The sequence below is a fragment of the Pseudorasbora parva genome, chromosome 13, assembly GCF_024679245.1.
Source record: "Pseudorasbora parva isolate DD20220531a chromosome 13, ASM2467924v1, whole genome shotgun sequence".
Lineage (NCBI taxonomy): Eukaryota > Metazoa > Chordata > Actinopteri > Cypriniformes > Gobionidae > Pseudorasbora > Pseudorasbora parva.
Window position 1 is genome coordinate 29,867,106 of NC_090184.1, and position 13,245 is coordinate 29,880,350.

Sequence of the window (13,245 nt, forward strand, 5' to 3'; positions counted from 1 at the left end):
ATAGTTTAGGATTTTACTATTGTCCTAGACCTAGACATTGAATCTGACAGAAAATTAAACATTGAAAACCATTTTGCACACAAAAAACAAACAAACAAACACATAGTACACTGTAAATGTAATAATAATTAAGTTACCTGGTTGCCTTAATTTTAAAGCTACACTGTGTAATATTTTCCCCCATCTAGCGGTGTAAAGGTATATGACTATCCAGTGAATATTAGTTTCTGTTCCTCTCAATTCTGATTTTCGTTTTAACTCCTACGGTGGCCGATTTAGTCCAAGATTAACATGGCTTCCAGTTCGACCTCGTCCATGAGTGCCATCGAGTGTTAAAACGTGAAAGGTGAAGCTTGAATTTACGCGTATGTCCCTCTTTGGCTAATGTACTTTCAAGATGGAGGGGCAACATGGCGACCGGCATTCGAACCCCTCGTCCGTGTGTATTTTCAATGGCATATTATAAACTTACGAGAATACTTTATTACTTGAAATAAGTAAATATACATTAATGAGCACATATATTTTTGAAAGAACTAAGTGTTTTAGCTAAGAATAAACTAAAAAAAAGTTACACAGTGTAGCTTTAAGTTCATTGAAATTTATAATGAAAATTTTTGAGATTCGACAACCTTTATTCAAATATTATTAAAAGATTTTGTAAAACAAAGCATGTTGGGAACTAGAAATCCCCTGCCCATTTTCTGTTAATGCTAGCAAAAATAATCCATGAAATCTCGACATGAAATGGATTAATTTAACTTGTATTTTAGGTATAAGCGTTTCATAAAAATTCTCATCATCAGTAATTTTGTTTACTTATTGTTCTTTTACACACTTTTAATTTAAGGTCATCCTAACAGTGATTTACATAAATGGAGACATAATTCTTTATTTCAGACCTGTATGACCACATTAGCAGTGATTTTGCAAATTGGGAAATGTGAATATAGAGCCTGTTTCTACAGATCCCTGACCCTCCACATTAGAGCAGCACAGCCCATGGAAACAGGGTAAACATTGTTGGCTAATTAGCCACCCCAACTAAACAAAGGCATGGTGTGTTTTGCCTTTGTGGTTTTTTTAGAAGGGAGTTTTTAAGGTGGTGTGTTTGTTTGCTGGCGGTGTGTGATGGGTGACTTTTTTTGGGCTTTGCAAAGCTCTGGCCTGAGAAGAGCATTTGGAATTCTCACTTTTCCCTCAGACCAGTATATAGTTCAAGGACTGCAACACAACCGCCGCCTCTACTGCTACCATAGTGACAGGCATGGGTACACATACTGTGGACGGCTGTTGCCGCAATAAAGAGAAAGGAGCTGTAACTTCAATGACTGTTCGTTTGTTCAGCTTTGCATTTAATCCTGTATGGGACAAACATGGTCAACAGGAAAGAATCTCTTTCACATTGTATATTTTTCATTAGTGCTATTTTGCTATTGTCAAGTAATCGTTAATATTTACCGTCCGACTCCCAGTGTTTATTTGAGTAAAACTGTATTTGTTCCATATGGCTGTGTCTGTGTTTGTGTGTGTGTGAGCATGTGACTGCAGCCTACAGCTATAGTGAGTCCATATGTTTTCTTAGCTTATGTTCAGACCCATATGCTCCTGTATCATTTAGTGTTTAGAAAACGGCCAATAATCAGGCACCTCAGACTGAGGGTTTTTAAACGCATCCCTATAACTAAATTATCAATGCAGTCAAATGTAACACCAGGCATATACCTCTTCATTTAGAAGGCACAAGCTAATTTGAACTGATATCATTTTATGATAATTACTATTTATTCTGAAGTAATTCACTTATACTAATACTTAAGTCATTCCTTCAAAAGATCTGAACATCACTGTTGTACTTTGTGGGTCAGGTCTCAAAAATAGCACCTTTGTGTGAATTGTGGTAGGTGGATCTATGTAAATGAGGTGGTCCAGTGTTTTATGAGGTGGCCAGGACTCTCAGCCCCAGCAGTCTTCAGGAATCTCAGCATCACCACAACTGGAGCCCACAGTGTCCGATTTAGACACCATTTTATCTTCTTTTTTTCTAAAGACAACATGGATGGATGTGACTAGCTAGTGTCACACTTTTATTTTCATAACATAAGGCATATGCTTTAAGGTTTTAGATTTTGTTCTGGCTATAGTAGGATTTTCCCCTGTCATTTTTCCCCCCCCAGTATTGATATTATACAACAACAACAAATCATGTTATTGGAGATGAACTTGCGACGTTTTCTTCTTCTTTGGAGTTCTCTTCTGACTGTGGCAGCATTTCACCCAGCATCAAGCCGATATAGCCTCTACTCTGGACCCCATCCACAGTACAACTCAGAGAAACCAACGGCCAGGCATAAGTGAGTATCCATGAGTAAAAAATTCATTTTCAATTGATGGGAATGGCACAGACAGCCAAATAGCTGTTGAACACTAAATAATTTCAGACACCTCTGGGAGGCAATTCTGCCCATACTGCTGCACTTGATCTATTTACTGACATTGGTTAAATACGGATGTTCATTCCGGTGAGTTGCTGATTATTGCATTTAAGAAAATATTACCCATGGCCAATTAAATCAATCTACTGCAGACACTAAATACCTGTTGGGTAGAATTTTTCCAGGTGTGCATTAAACTTGGATATAATCTATTTAGTTTATACTGAGATGCAGTCATAAATTTGCACAAAATTTATAGTGAATTTCACTTTACGACAAAATGGTTATATACATTAATGTATGTAGGTATCATTAAAAAAACACACAAAAACAAATGTAGCCTAAATGTAACTTTTAATATTAAAAAGTATATGTAGCAATTAATGTTAAACAATGAATAATTGCTGTAAAAGTATTGTTTAGTGTTAGTTCATAATTATTGTTGTTAATTTTATTGTGCTCACACTGATTCTCTCGGCTCTATGTGAATGGAAATCATACTATAAATAATTAATAAAATACATTCAAGCGGTGTGAATTCCTCTCTCACTGATAGATTCTGTAATTTATAGTCTCTCTCTCTCTCTCTCTCTCTCTCTCTCTCTCTCTCTCTCTCTCTCTCTCTCTCTCTCTCTCTCTCTCTCAGGAACCACTGTGCTTATGTTGTGGAGAGAACAGTCTCATTCACTATTCAGGATGGAGCGACTCCCTTCATGAAGGCAGAGTACAGCAAGTGTGCTTGGGGTCAAAAATGTCCAACTATAAAGTAAGACAGCTATTTATAATTGTGTAAATTTCTCAACTTAACTCACAAAATGTAATTTAGTTCACAGATTTAGATCATTTTGACACCCTGTCTATTTTTACAGGTATCGCACCTACTACAAGCCTATGTATAAAGTTGCATATAAGACTCTGACTGAGCTGGAGTGGAAGTGCTGTCCTGGTTATGCAGGTGCCGGTTGTACTGCGTTATACGAAATGAAAGCAAGGCCCCTATTCAAAGGAACAATGCCCTATCAGAAGGGCCCTATGCCTCGTTTTAAAGGGCCCATGCCTATGCAGAAGGGCCCTATGCCTCCTTTTAAAGGGGCTATGTCTGCACAGAAGGGTCCCCTGCCTTCTTTTAAAGGGCCAATGCCTGCATATAAAGGTCCCATGTCTATGCAAAAGGGTCCCATACCTTCTTTTAAAGGGCCTATGCCTTCACAGAAAGTTCCCATGCCTTCTTTTAAAGGATCCATGCCTATGCAGAAGGGTCCCATACCTTCTTTTAAAGGGCCAATGCAGAAGGGTCCCATACCTTCTTTTAAAAGGCCTATGCCTGCACAGAAGGGTCCAGTGCCGCCTTTTAAAGGATTTCCCCATCACAATTTTAATGTAAACCCCTGGAATCAACCTCTAGCACCATCTAATGGAATGAATGGATACCCAGGCCCTAATACTGGGCCCTCTTCCCAAGATACCTCAGCGGAACCTTATCCAGACCACCAAGAACTGGAAGTAGATTATCCTGAACCAATGCCAGAGCCTCAAGGCATTGGTCATGATTTAATCTTAGAAGAGAATGCGCCAATCACAGACTACCAGGATCCTCAGCCAGATCACCATGGTTCCATATCAGAACACAGGGAAACAGAGCCTATTTCCAATGCACAGGCGCCCTCTGGTGGCAGTGAAACAAACCAAGGTAAATGAGCAATATGCAGTTACACACTCTATATGCAGGTGTTTAAGAATCAGCATGTATTTGTGTTATGTTCCCAAATAAATAATTAAATAATATTAATTCACAGATCATGATGACAACATTATTGAAGATGAGCGGTTGGATAGGATAGAAGAGGATGTGCAGCGACTCACTCTTGGTCTTGAGACTCTCCGTGGTACAGTGACTGGCCTGGAGGACAGCTTGCGTGCTTCCCTCCGTGAAGATGCTAACCGGATGTTGACTGCACTCATTTCTGCAGCACCCAGCCCTATCGCTGCTCCTTCCCTGTCTAGGGACTCTTCTGTAGGTTTCGGAGATCTACCTGGAGGTGCACCGGATATCGAGGGTTCAGATGTGGTGGGGCATTTCCCAAACATGGTTGATTTGGCTGAAAAGGTTTCAGAGTTGCGAGCAGAGCTTGTGGCAAAGGCATCTGAGCTGGAAGGATTGAGAGGAGCAGTTGTGAGTCACAACAACACCCTTCAAAGACTGTCAGAAGGGTCAGTAAATCTTACTCAAAATGACTTCCAAAAGGCCCTGGAGATACTGGTGGAGTCCAAAATGAGTGAAGCTCGGGTGGCCATCTTAGATGGCTTTGAAAAACGTGTGGAAAATGCTGAGGAACGATGCGAGGGTCGCATTGCTGAGGTGCGGCTTCAGTGCAAGGAGGAACTTTTGAAAGGACAAGATCAGATTGAGCAAGTTCTAGACATAAGGGCCATAGGATTGAGGACAGAACTCCAAAAACTTCAGTCTCAGCTTCAAGACCTGGAACCTGAAGAGGGTTGTTGCATTGCTGTATCAGGTCTTACTGAAAGGCTAATTTATGTGGAGCAGTCAGTGGGTGGCTTGAATGAGTCCCAAATACACCTACGTGCCGAACTTGGTGGACACAAGGACCATATAGAGGGCATGTTGGAGGGTCGACTGGCTTATGTGGAATCCAAGATGAACATTGCATTGAATCAAGAGGATGTGAGCATTAACAAAAGACTGCCCACCGACCTGGAGGCACAAATAGAGGGGAAGCTTAAAGCTCTTGAAAGTCAGCTCTTGGCGACAGTGGAAGAGTTAGGTAATGTCACAGCACCAACTTTGCTAGAGGGTCAAGCTGTGCCCATACTGGATACAGAAGTAGAATCACTCAGAAGAAGTGTTGAGGACAATTTGGACCGTTTACAGAAACAGCTTAAATCCATAGAGGTCATGTGCACTTCATCTTGTGTTCCACAGCCTGTTCTGACAGGATATGCAGCTCCTTTGGCAACAGAGGAGGAGAGTATTGAGGACAACCACAAGGAACTGAATGGGAAACTTGATTTACAGGTAGAGAGAGTGAACAACCTCAATGCCACGCTACATAATCTTCTTGTCCACTTGGCAGAGAAACAGGAGGAGGTAGGTCTTCAGGGTGAGGTGACCCTGCTGAAAGTTAGTGTGAACTCCGTTAACAGATCTCTCTGTGGCTTGCAAGAGTCTCTTGGCTCTGTGATCAGAGAGGTCGGCCACACCAACCTCACCTGGCAAGAGAGAGAAGAAAGACTTGCACAGCAAGTCAAGGGTGTGGTTCAACTGGTGGGACGACAGGCATCCATGTTGGGTACTGGGGAGCGAAAGTTGACCCGCCTGAAAGGGGAACTCCAGGATCTGCGCCGCAGAGTGGCTGGAGAGTTACAGGGGTGTCGCTCTACTGCTCTGGGTGTCCAGAAGGAGGTAAATGAAGTTGGGGGTCGTGTTGCTCGTGTGGAGGGTCAGTGTGGAGGGCTGGCACACCTGGCTGATGACCTAGAGAGAATTCGAGGAGAGCTAGAGAGGCACTCTGATGGGTACCTGTCTCATGTAAACAGCACCCTTGTTAACCATTCCCACCAGCTATCCGAGCTCAAAGATAGCATTCAAAATTGCACTGGATCTGGGTCAACTAGGAAAGCCGGGGACAATTTAGCACAACAAATGGAAGAAAAACACACAACAGAACCAACCTATCCAAGAGGAGACCAGTTTGCAGTCCCCACACAGCACAGAGGTGACTAGTAATTCAAGTGCACTTTATAATGTGCAGACAGTCTATACTCAAGACATATACTATTATATAGTATATTTCTCAGGGGACTTTTCTCTTACCAACATCTGTTTTATGATCAGTGTTGTTGAAATTCACTCTTCCGTCTGTGGTGTTGCTGTATTATATTGTTGTCTTTTTAATCACGTCATTTATATACAGTATTTTTTTTAAACCTTTATTTAGCATGTTTCGGGTTGATGGGTGTATTCATTGTCTTACTGTGTTCATGTGTATATTTTTTTATATAAATTAAATGTCTGACTTTGCAAGTGTTTTTTATTGTAGAACTTTTTTTAATTAAAGAGACTATTGCGTTTATGTGGTAGATTCAGTATTCCTGGAACATGCTCCAACCTTTGTTAATTTTGTACCTTTTATAAGTGGTTTGTGAAAGCTGGTTCTTAATAAAATGTTGAATTCATACTTGTTTAGTTGATGAATGGTGTATATTATGAATCTCCAACAGAAAACATTCAAAAGGCAACAGGCTGATAATTGCAATCTTTAATAGCATAACATGAAGTACTTTTAAATATAAAATGTCATCATTCAATTTCAGATTTAGATTTAAAAATGACATTTTACAAATTATACAATTATCAATCATAAACATGTGGAAACCTTATGAGTTCCTGTTGTATTCCATTTTTCCTTTGTTTACATCAAAATGAAATCTGGGAAGGAAAACAGGACATGTAAAACAGTTATTCCACATTTGTTTCGACTAGCTGTTTTATCAAAGTCTAATTTAATTTAAAGTCTGGCAGCTGTGATGTTTTTGGACCTGTACTTCTGTGCATTTGTGAACCCAACATCTAAGATTTCTTCCCCCTTCAATTTTATAGGTGGTTACAGAAGTTCTATTTAGTTTTGGGAAAAAATCACACTTTAGAGTCCAATTCTCTATTAACTAACAAACTCAATAAATTCTTATTGCTTATTAATAGTTAGTAAGGTAGTTGTTAAGTTCAGGTATTGGGTAGGATTAAGGATATAGAATATGGTATGCAGAATAAGGCATTAATATGTGCCTTATAAGTACTAATAAACAGCCAATATTCTAGTAATATGCATGCTAAAAAGTATACTTAATAGTGAGAATTGGACTAACATGTTACCATTTTTTCCCCATTTCAATGTGAAAAGAGCACTTAAAAGCCTTCACAAATATTCTGTAACTCTAAAGGTGATTCTGTTGGTGCTGAATCATTATACTTACTAAAAGAATTCCCCTGATCTCTCATTTCCTTGATCTGTTTGGTTATACAGAACGTATCATATCCAAACACCCCTGCTGCCATCAAACCAAAAATCTAAAAATATAAAAAAAATTAAACATGAAAAAAGTAAAAAAAAAAAAAAAAAAAAATGGTAAAAGCACAAGGATCATAAAACGCACATGACAGGGAAATCCCTATTATTATACTTACTACATCTTATGACTAAATAGAACATTATTGTATGATCTCATTTTGTAAAAAGTGTTAGTGAGTTTGACAGTCAGCAGCACCATTAGATATCAATTTAGGGGCCCAACATTCGAAAACTAGGAGCAGTTGTGCATACTTTCAGCCAGAAACATTTTTTTTAATAAATTACTCACCGAACCAGCAACTTCCCCAAAGCTTAAAGAAATTGCCCAGCAAATGCAGAGAATAGAAGTAATGAACAAGGTGAGCGAGGCTGTGATTGCTCTGAAGAAGTCCTGCAAGACGAATGAGAATGTGACATTTTCAGGTCATTTTCAGTACAAAAAACAAGTTGAGAATAAAAACTATTGAGTGAGTTGCATTTATAACATGGTGGATAGGTAATAATTCAATATCCAATATATGGATGATTTACCGTCCATGGGAAAAACTGTATCTGCAGTTTCATACTATAAATAACGAAGATGATAACGGCCCAGACCAGCTCTATAATGGGGCACCACAAGTAGCATCCAAAAGAGGTTGCTTTACAAATAATCATAATGAGACACAGACCCTAATTCAAAACAAAGAAAGCATAAAGATATAATTATACATAAATCACACATTTTTAACAAAACTCTAAATCTTGATTAGCTACATTTGAACTCTTGCAAGACTTACTATTTCAAGAGCTAAAATCATCCCCTTTGGTGACTGAATGAATTTTGTCTCAGTGGCTAAAACTGGCTGGCTATCTTCTTTTGCGTCTACCATCTTGATCTTGTAACTTCATTTAAAAAAAACAAAATAATAATAAAAAAAACATCCAGAGTACCAGACAATGTGTTAATATAGATAAATTAATATAGTTTAAAAGGTATATACATTTATAAAACAACATTTGTTAATCAAAAAATTTAAGTAAAGCTTCACCAATATACTATATTATTTGGTGGGTCAATATTATTTAAAAACTCAGAAATAATATTTTATATTTGATGCATTAAATACCTGAAAATGAACAGTAGAATAAATCACTCCAATGTGAAGGGTGCTTGATCAAATAAAAGCGCAGCCGCCCTCTACAGCATGCAGTCAGAAAACTATTAATGTATAGGCTGCACATACTTTTAAGCAATAGTGAATGACGCATGTAAGATTTCACATCATCTTTTTACTGTTTAGTTGTATGCTTACAGGAAATGTTCCTTCCTGTCAACGGATGCTTGCTGTGTAACATGGCAAAGCTCTTGAATTAGATAAAAGAGATATTAAGGCTAGTAAAAATGTCCTTCTTCAGGAAAAAGTTTAGAGTTTGTATGATTATAATATAGCCTATCTTGTAACATCTGACCTTTGAATTCATGACACAGCTTTCATATGATATATTATTTAGGCTTATTATTGTTGCTGTTAAGACATAAAGCTTTTTTATATATATTTTTGGTAACAATTTACAATCAGGGTGCACTAATATGCATCAATTCATGCTTAACTAATGCACAGATAATCATGAGTTACTAATGTATTACTAATGGTGAACTTACCCATTTATTAATGAATACTGCATCAGCAACTAATAAAGATTCATCATGATTAATAGATTAAGTAATCATTAAATTGTTCTTAGTTAAATATGTCATGATATATTAATTCCTCAGTAACATATTATATTAACTAATAATGTAAATCAATGTGTTAATTACCACAAGGGGTCAAAGCCATTTCAACTTCCAGTTGTCTGCTTTAATTAATCATTAGCTAATGATTTATAAAGGTATCATTATGTTAAGACTTTATTTGTTGGGGTACATGACTATTGACTAATTGATTATGGGTTTTGAATTAATTTTGAATTAGTTAATAGTCATGTGCCCCAACAAGTAAAGTCATAACATAATGTTACCTTAATAAATCATTAGCTAATGATTAATTAAAGTTGAAATGCATGGCTTTGACCCCTTGTGGTAATTAACACGTTCATTTACATTATTAGTTAATATTATGTTATTAAGGAATTAATACATTATAACACATTTAACTAATAACAATTTAATGATTACTTAATCTATTAATCATGTAGAATCTTCATTAGTTGCTGATGCAGTAATGCTTTATACATTAGTTCACCATTATTAATACATTAACTCATGATTATGCGTGCATTAGTTAATGCATATTGGTGCACCCTTAATGTAAAGTGTTATCATATTTTTTAAATGAACCTTTTCATTAAATCAATCTTTTACCTCGTAGTGTGAGGTAAACGGTTCACCTCGCCGCCTCATACATTTATATGATTTATATGATTTCAAAGTCTACTTTTATGATGTATTTTCCCACAGAATATATTGGTCCACTGTTCAATTTTTTTTACTGCAAGTATACGTTATTTTTCTTAAAGTGTGCCTTCAGTCCCTATAATGAGCAAAAATGAGTATTGAAAATATTTAGTAACTACAATGCTAATCATATTATTGAAAAATATGATTAGCTAATCATATTTATGAAAAAACATAAATTTAAAATCTATCTCAAAAAGAGGCATGAAATCTCTCTCCAGGACTTTTTCTTTCATTGTCTTGGTGGAACGATATTCCGTCCTCCATACGCACGACAGAATCACTCGCTTCATTCAAAAGACAGGTAAAAACTCATCTCTTCCATGAGCACTTAATCATATCATAAAAAAATAAAAAAATAAAAATAACCTCTTCCTCCTCTATTTCTCTTTTCTTCTTCCCTTTTCTGGTTTTTGCTACTCTGAGTAGTATACAAATCTTGGTATTTAGGGCACGTTTTGCGTTTTCTTTGCCTCTTCTTGACGGATCGCTTCCTGTACTCCTGAGTTGTGAGGCCCCGTCCACACGAAGCCAGCGCTTTCCCAATCCAATCTTTTTTTTCCTCGTTTCAAGAAATACGAGATTACGAAAACGGACTAAAAACAATGTAGTTTGCATTCCAGGCCAGTGTGTGGCGCTGTAATTCTGCCACAGAAATACACTAAAAACGGAGAAGAAGAGTTGTGGCTAGAAGGGGTATAGCAGTGGTCGGAGGTGAGGCACAATCTCACAATAAAATAACAATAAATACATTTGCTACTTAACAGATGTGTTTTATTAATGCCTACACCTACCCCAACCCAAAACATACCCTTATAATAATGCAGATACGTTAATTAAATGACCAGCCCAGTGCCCGTAGCTTTATCCCTTAACTCTTCACCGTGCTGGACGTAGTGTGATGACATCACCGTTTCAGAAAATATACGGATTCGCTGTACACACGAAAACGGAAGATGATCGTTTTCAGATTTACCCGCTTTGGGACCCGGTTCCAGAAAATATCGGATTCATGCTTCTAAAATGCCGGATCCGTGTGGACGAAACGCTGATACGGTACAAAATTTATACGTATACAGCTAAACGCGTCTCCGTGTGGACGGGGCCTAAGTTGCTTTGGATAAAAGCGTCTGCTAAATGCATAAATGTAAATGTTATCTATCTATCTATCTATCTATCTATCTATCTATCTATCTATCTATCTATCTATCTATCTATCTATCTATCTATCTATCTATCTATCTATCTATCAATCTATCCATCCATCCATCCATCCATCCATCCATCCATCCATCCATCCATCCATCCATCCATCCATCCATCCATCTATCTATCTATCTATCTATCTATCTATCTATCTATCTATCTATCTATCTATCTATCTATCTATCTATCTATCTATCTATCTATCTATCTATCTATCTAATTATCTATCTATCTATCTATCAGCCTGATTTGATTCTTAATTAAACCACATTTAGAGATTTATTCAATTTTAACAATGAAAAGTAATATGCAGGCATACGTGCAACAACAATAATGTGCACTGTCTGATCTACTGTCTTCACTCAATATAACTTATTCTCAATCATAAAGTTAGTTTATATTAATAGCAAAGACTATATGCTCAATTGCTCTGCTTGACACTGACCTAGATAATAACCCACATAGTGTGCATAAATCTCTAAATGTGGTTGATTTGTTGAAGTAATTTCCTGTGTTCTCCGAGAAAATTTCAGTTTGTGGTTATTTAGTTGAAGCCAATGCTTTTTCATAAACTCAAATGATCTCACAAACAGCACATAAGCAGACTTTCCACTCGTCCATGTTGTTACTGATTACAAAATATATTATGAAAATTGTAGTTAGTAACACAATCTAGATTACTGACTACTTTTTGATTACTTTTAGATTACATTTGACCTAACATGTTTATCATCTTGATTTGAATGGGATTATGTACCATATTGATATAACAAAAAACAAAGAGAAAAATATTTTCTAATATAATTTTTTTTATCAACAACATAAAATGCATTACAGTTTTTCTCAGTTGCTAAAACAATATTTTTTAACACTAAAGCTCCATTTTCTGAAAGCATTAAACATAAAACCTCATCTTCAAGCACTATTTACAAAACTTTTGATTCCTCTGGCAAAATGAAACTTTCGCCTCAAAACAGTTTTACCTTTGTTAAAAATCAAACACTGCTCTCAAATCATAAACAAAGTGATCAAAATGATATACATTATCAAGAAGTCAGTAAACAATACCAAAAAATACAGTCCCTGACAAAAGTCTTGTCGCTTGTGTACAAATTGACCTAAAGTGCTGCTTGAAATATATTTCTAATCGAGATTTTTTTTACAAGAAATGGCTCATTTTAATCCCACCAGCTTTTGTGATAATGTTTCAGTGAAAAACTAAACTTTCAAAAAGTATTCTAATATTCACAGCTTGGTAAAGCCCATTGAGTCAATTTTTGCAAAGACATAAGTGTTGTCACCTTGTCATATGAGCTTCACCTGTGACTAATAATGGATCAATTAGGTCTCAAGTGTGTATAAAAAGAACCCAAGTACGCTAGACCTTCACATCAACTGCAACTAGACCTCTGCAAACATGCCTAAGATTCACCCAGAGACTAAAGTTTTGATTATCAAGAGGCTGAAGACCAGATCCACTGCTGATGTGGCAGACACCTTCAATGTGTCTCAGCATCAAGTACAGAGGATAAAAAAAAAGATTTGAAGAGACTGGAGACGTTTTTGACAAGCCCAGGTCAGGCAGACCCCGCAAGACAACTGCTCGAGAGGACCGTTTGTTGGCTCGAAAATCCAAGGCCAGCCCATTTTCCACTGCAGCAGAGCTCCACGAGACCTGGTCACCTGAAGTCCCTGTGTCAACCAGAACAGTTTGTCGGATTCTGTCTCGAAATGGCCTCCATGGTCGAATCAGTGCCCAGAAGCCAGCACTAAACAAAAGACAATTGAAAAACCGTGTGGCATTTGCCAAGGCCCACAGCCTGCTAAAAGGATGGACGCTGGAAAAGTGGCAGAAGGTGGATTTTTCAGATTAATCTTCTGTTGAATTACACCACAGTTGCTGCAAATATTGCAGGAGACCTACTGGTGCCCGAATGGATCCGAGATTCACCCAGAAAACAGTGAAGTTTGGTGGCGGAAAAATCATGGTCTGGGGTTACATCCAGTATGGGGGTGTGCGAGAGATCTGCAGGGTGGAAGGCAACATCAATAGTCTAAAATACCAAGAAGTCTT

General features: G+C 37.3%; 2 protein-coding genes across 2 annotated transcripts; one reads left to right on the forward strand and one right to left on the reverse strand.

Moving 5' to 3' along the window:
- Positions 1 to 2,071: 2,071 nt before the first annotated feature.
- On the forward strand, positions 2,072 to 6,491 carry emilin3a (elastin microfibril interfacer 3a). Its single transcript, XM_067412687.1, has 4 exons — positions 2,072 to 2,354; positions 3,082 to 3,201; positions 3,305 to 4,125; positions 4,232 to 6,491. The coding sequence occupies exons 1-4, from the start codon at positions 2,206 to 2,208 to the stop codon at positions 6,178 to 6,180; spliced, it is 3,039 nt and encodes a 1,012-aa protein (XP_067268788.1). The 5' UTR covers positions 2,072 to 2,205; the 3' UTR covers positions 6,181 to 6,491.
- A 206-nt stretch (positions 6,492 to 6,697) lies between these two features.
- plp2a (proteolipid protein 2a) lies at positions 6,698 to 9,049 on the reverse strand. Its single transcript, XM_067412689.1, has 6 exons — positions 8,635 to 9,049; positions 8,305 to 8,410; positions 8,057 to 8,197; positions 7,815 to 7,916; positions 7,431 to 7,524; positions 6,698 to 6,885 (listed from the first exon to the last, which is right to left on the reverse strand). Exons 2-6 carry the CDS (start codon positions 8,395 to 8,397, stop codon positions 6,869 to 6,871), a joined length of 447 nt encoding a protein of 148 aa, XP_067268790.1. The 5' UTR covers positions 8,398 to 8,410; positions 8,635 to 9,049; the 3' UTR covers positions 6,698 to 6,868.
- Between the last annotated feature and the right edge of the window lie 4,196 nt (positions 9,050 to 13,245).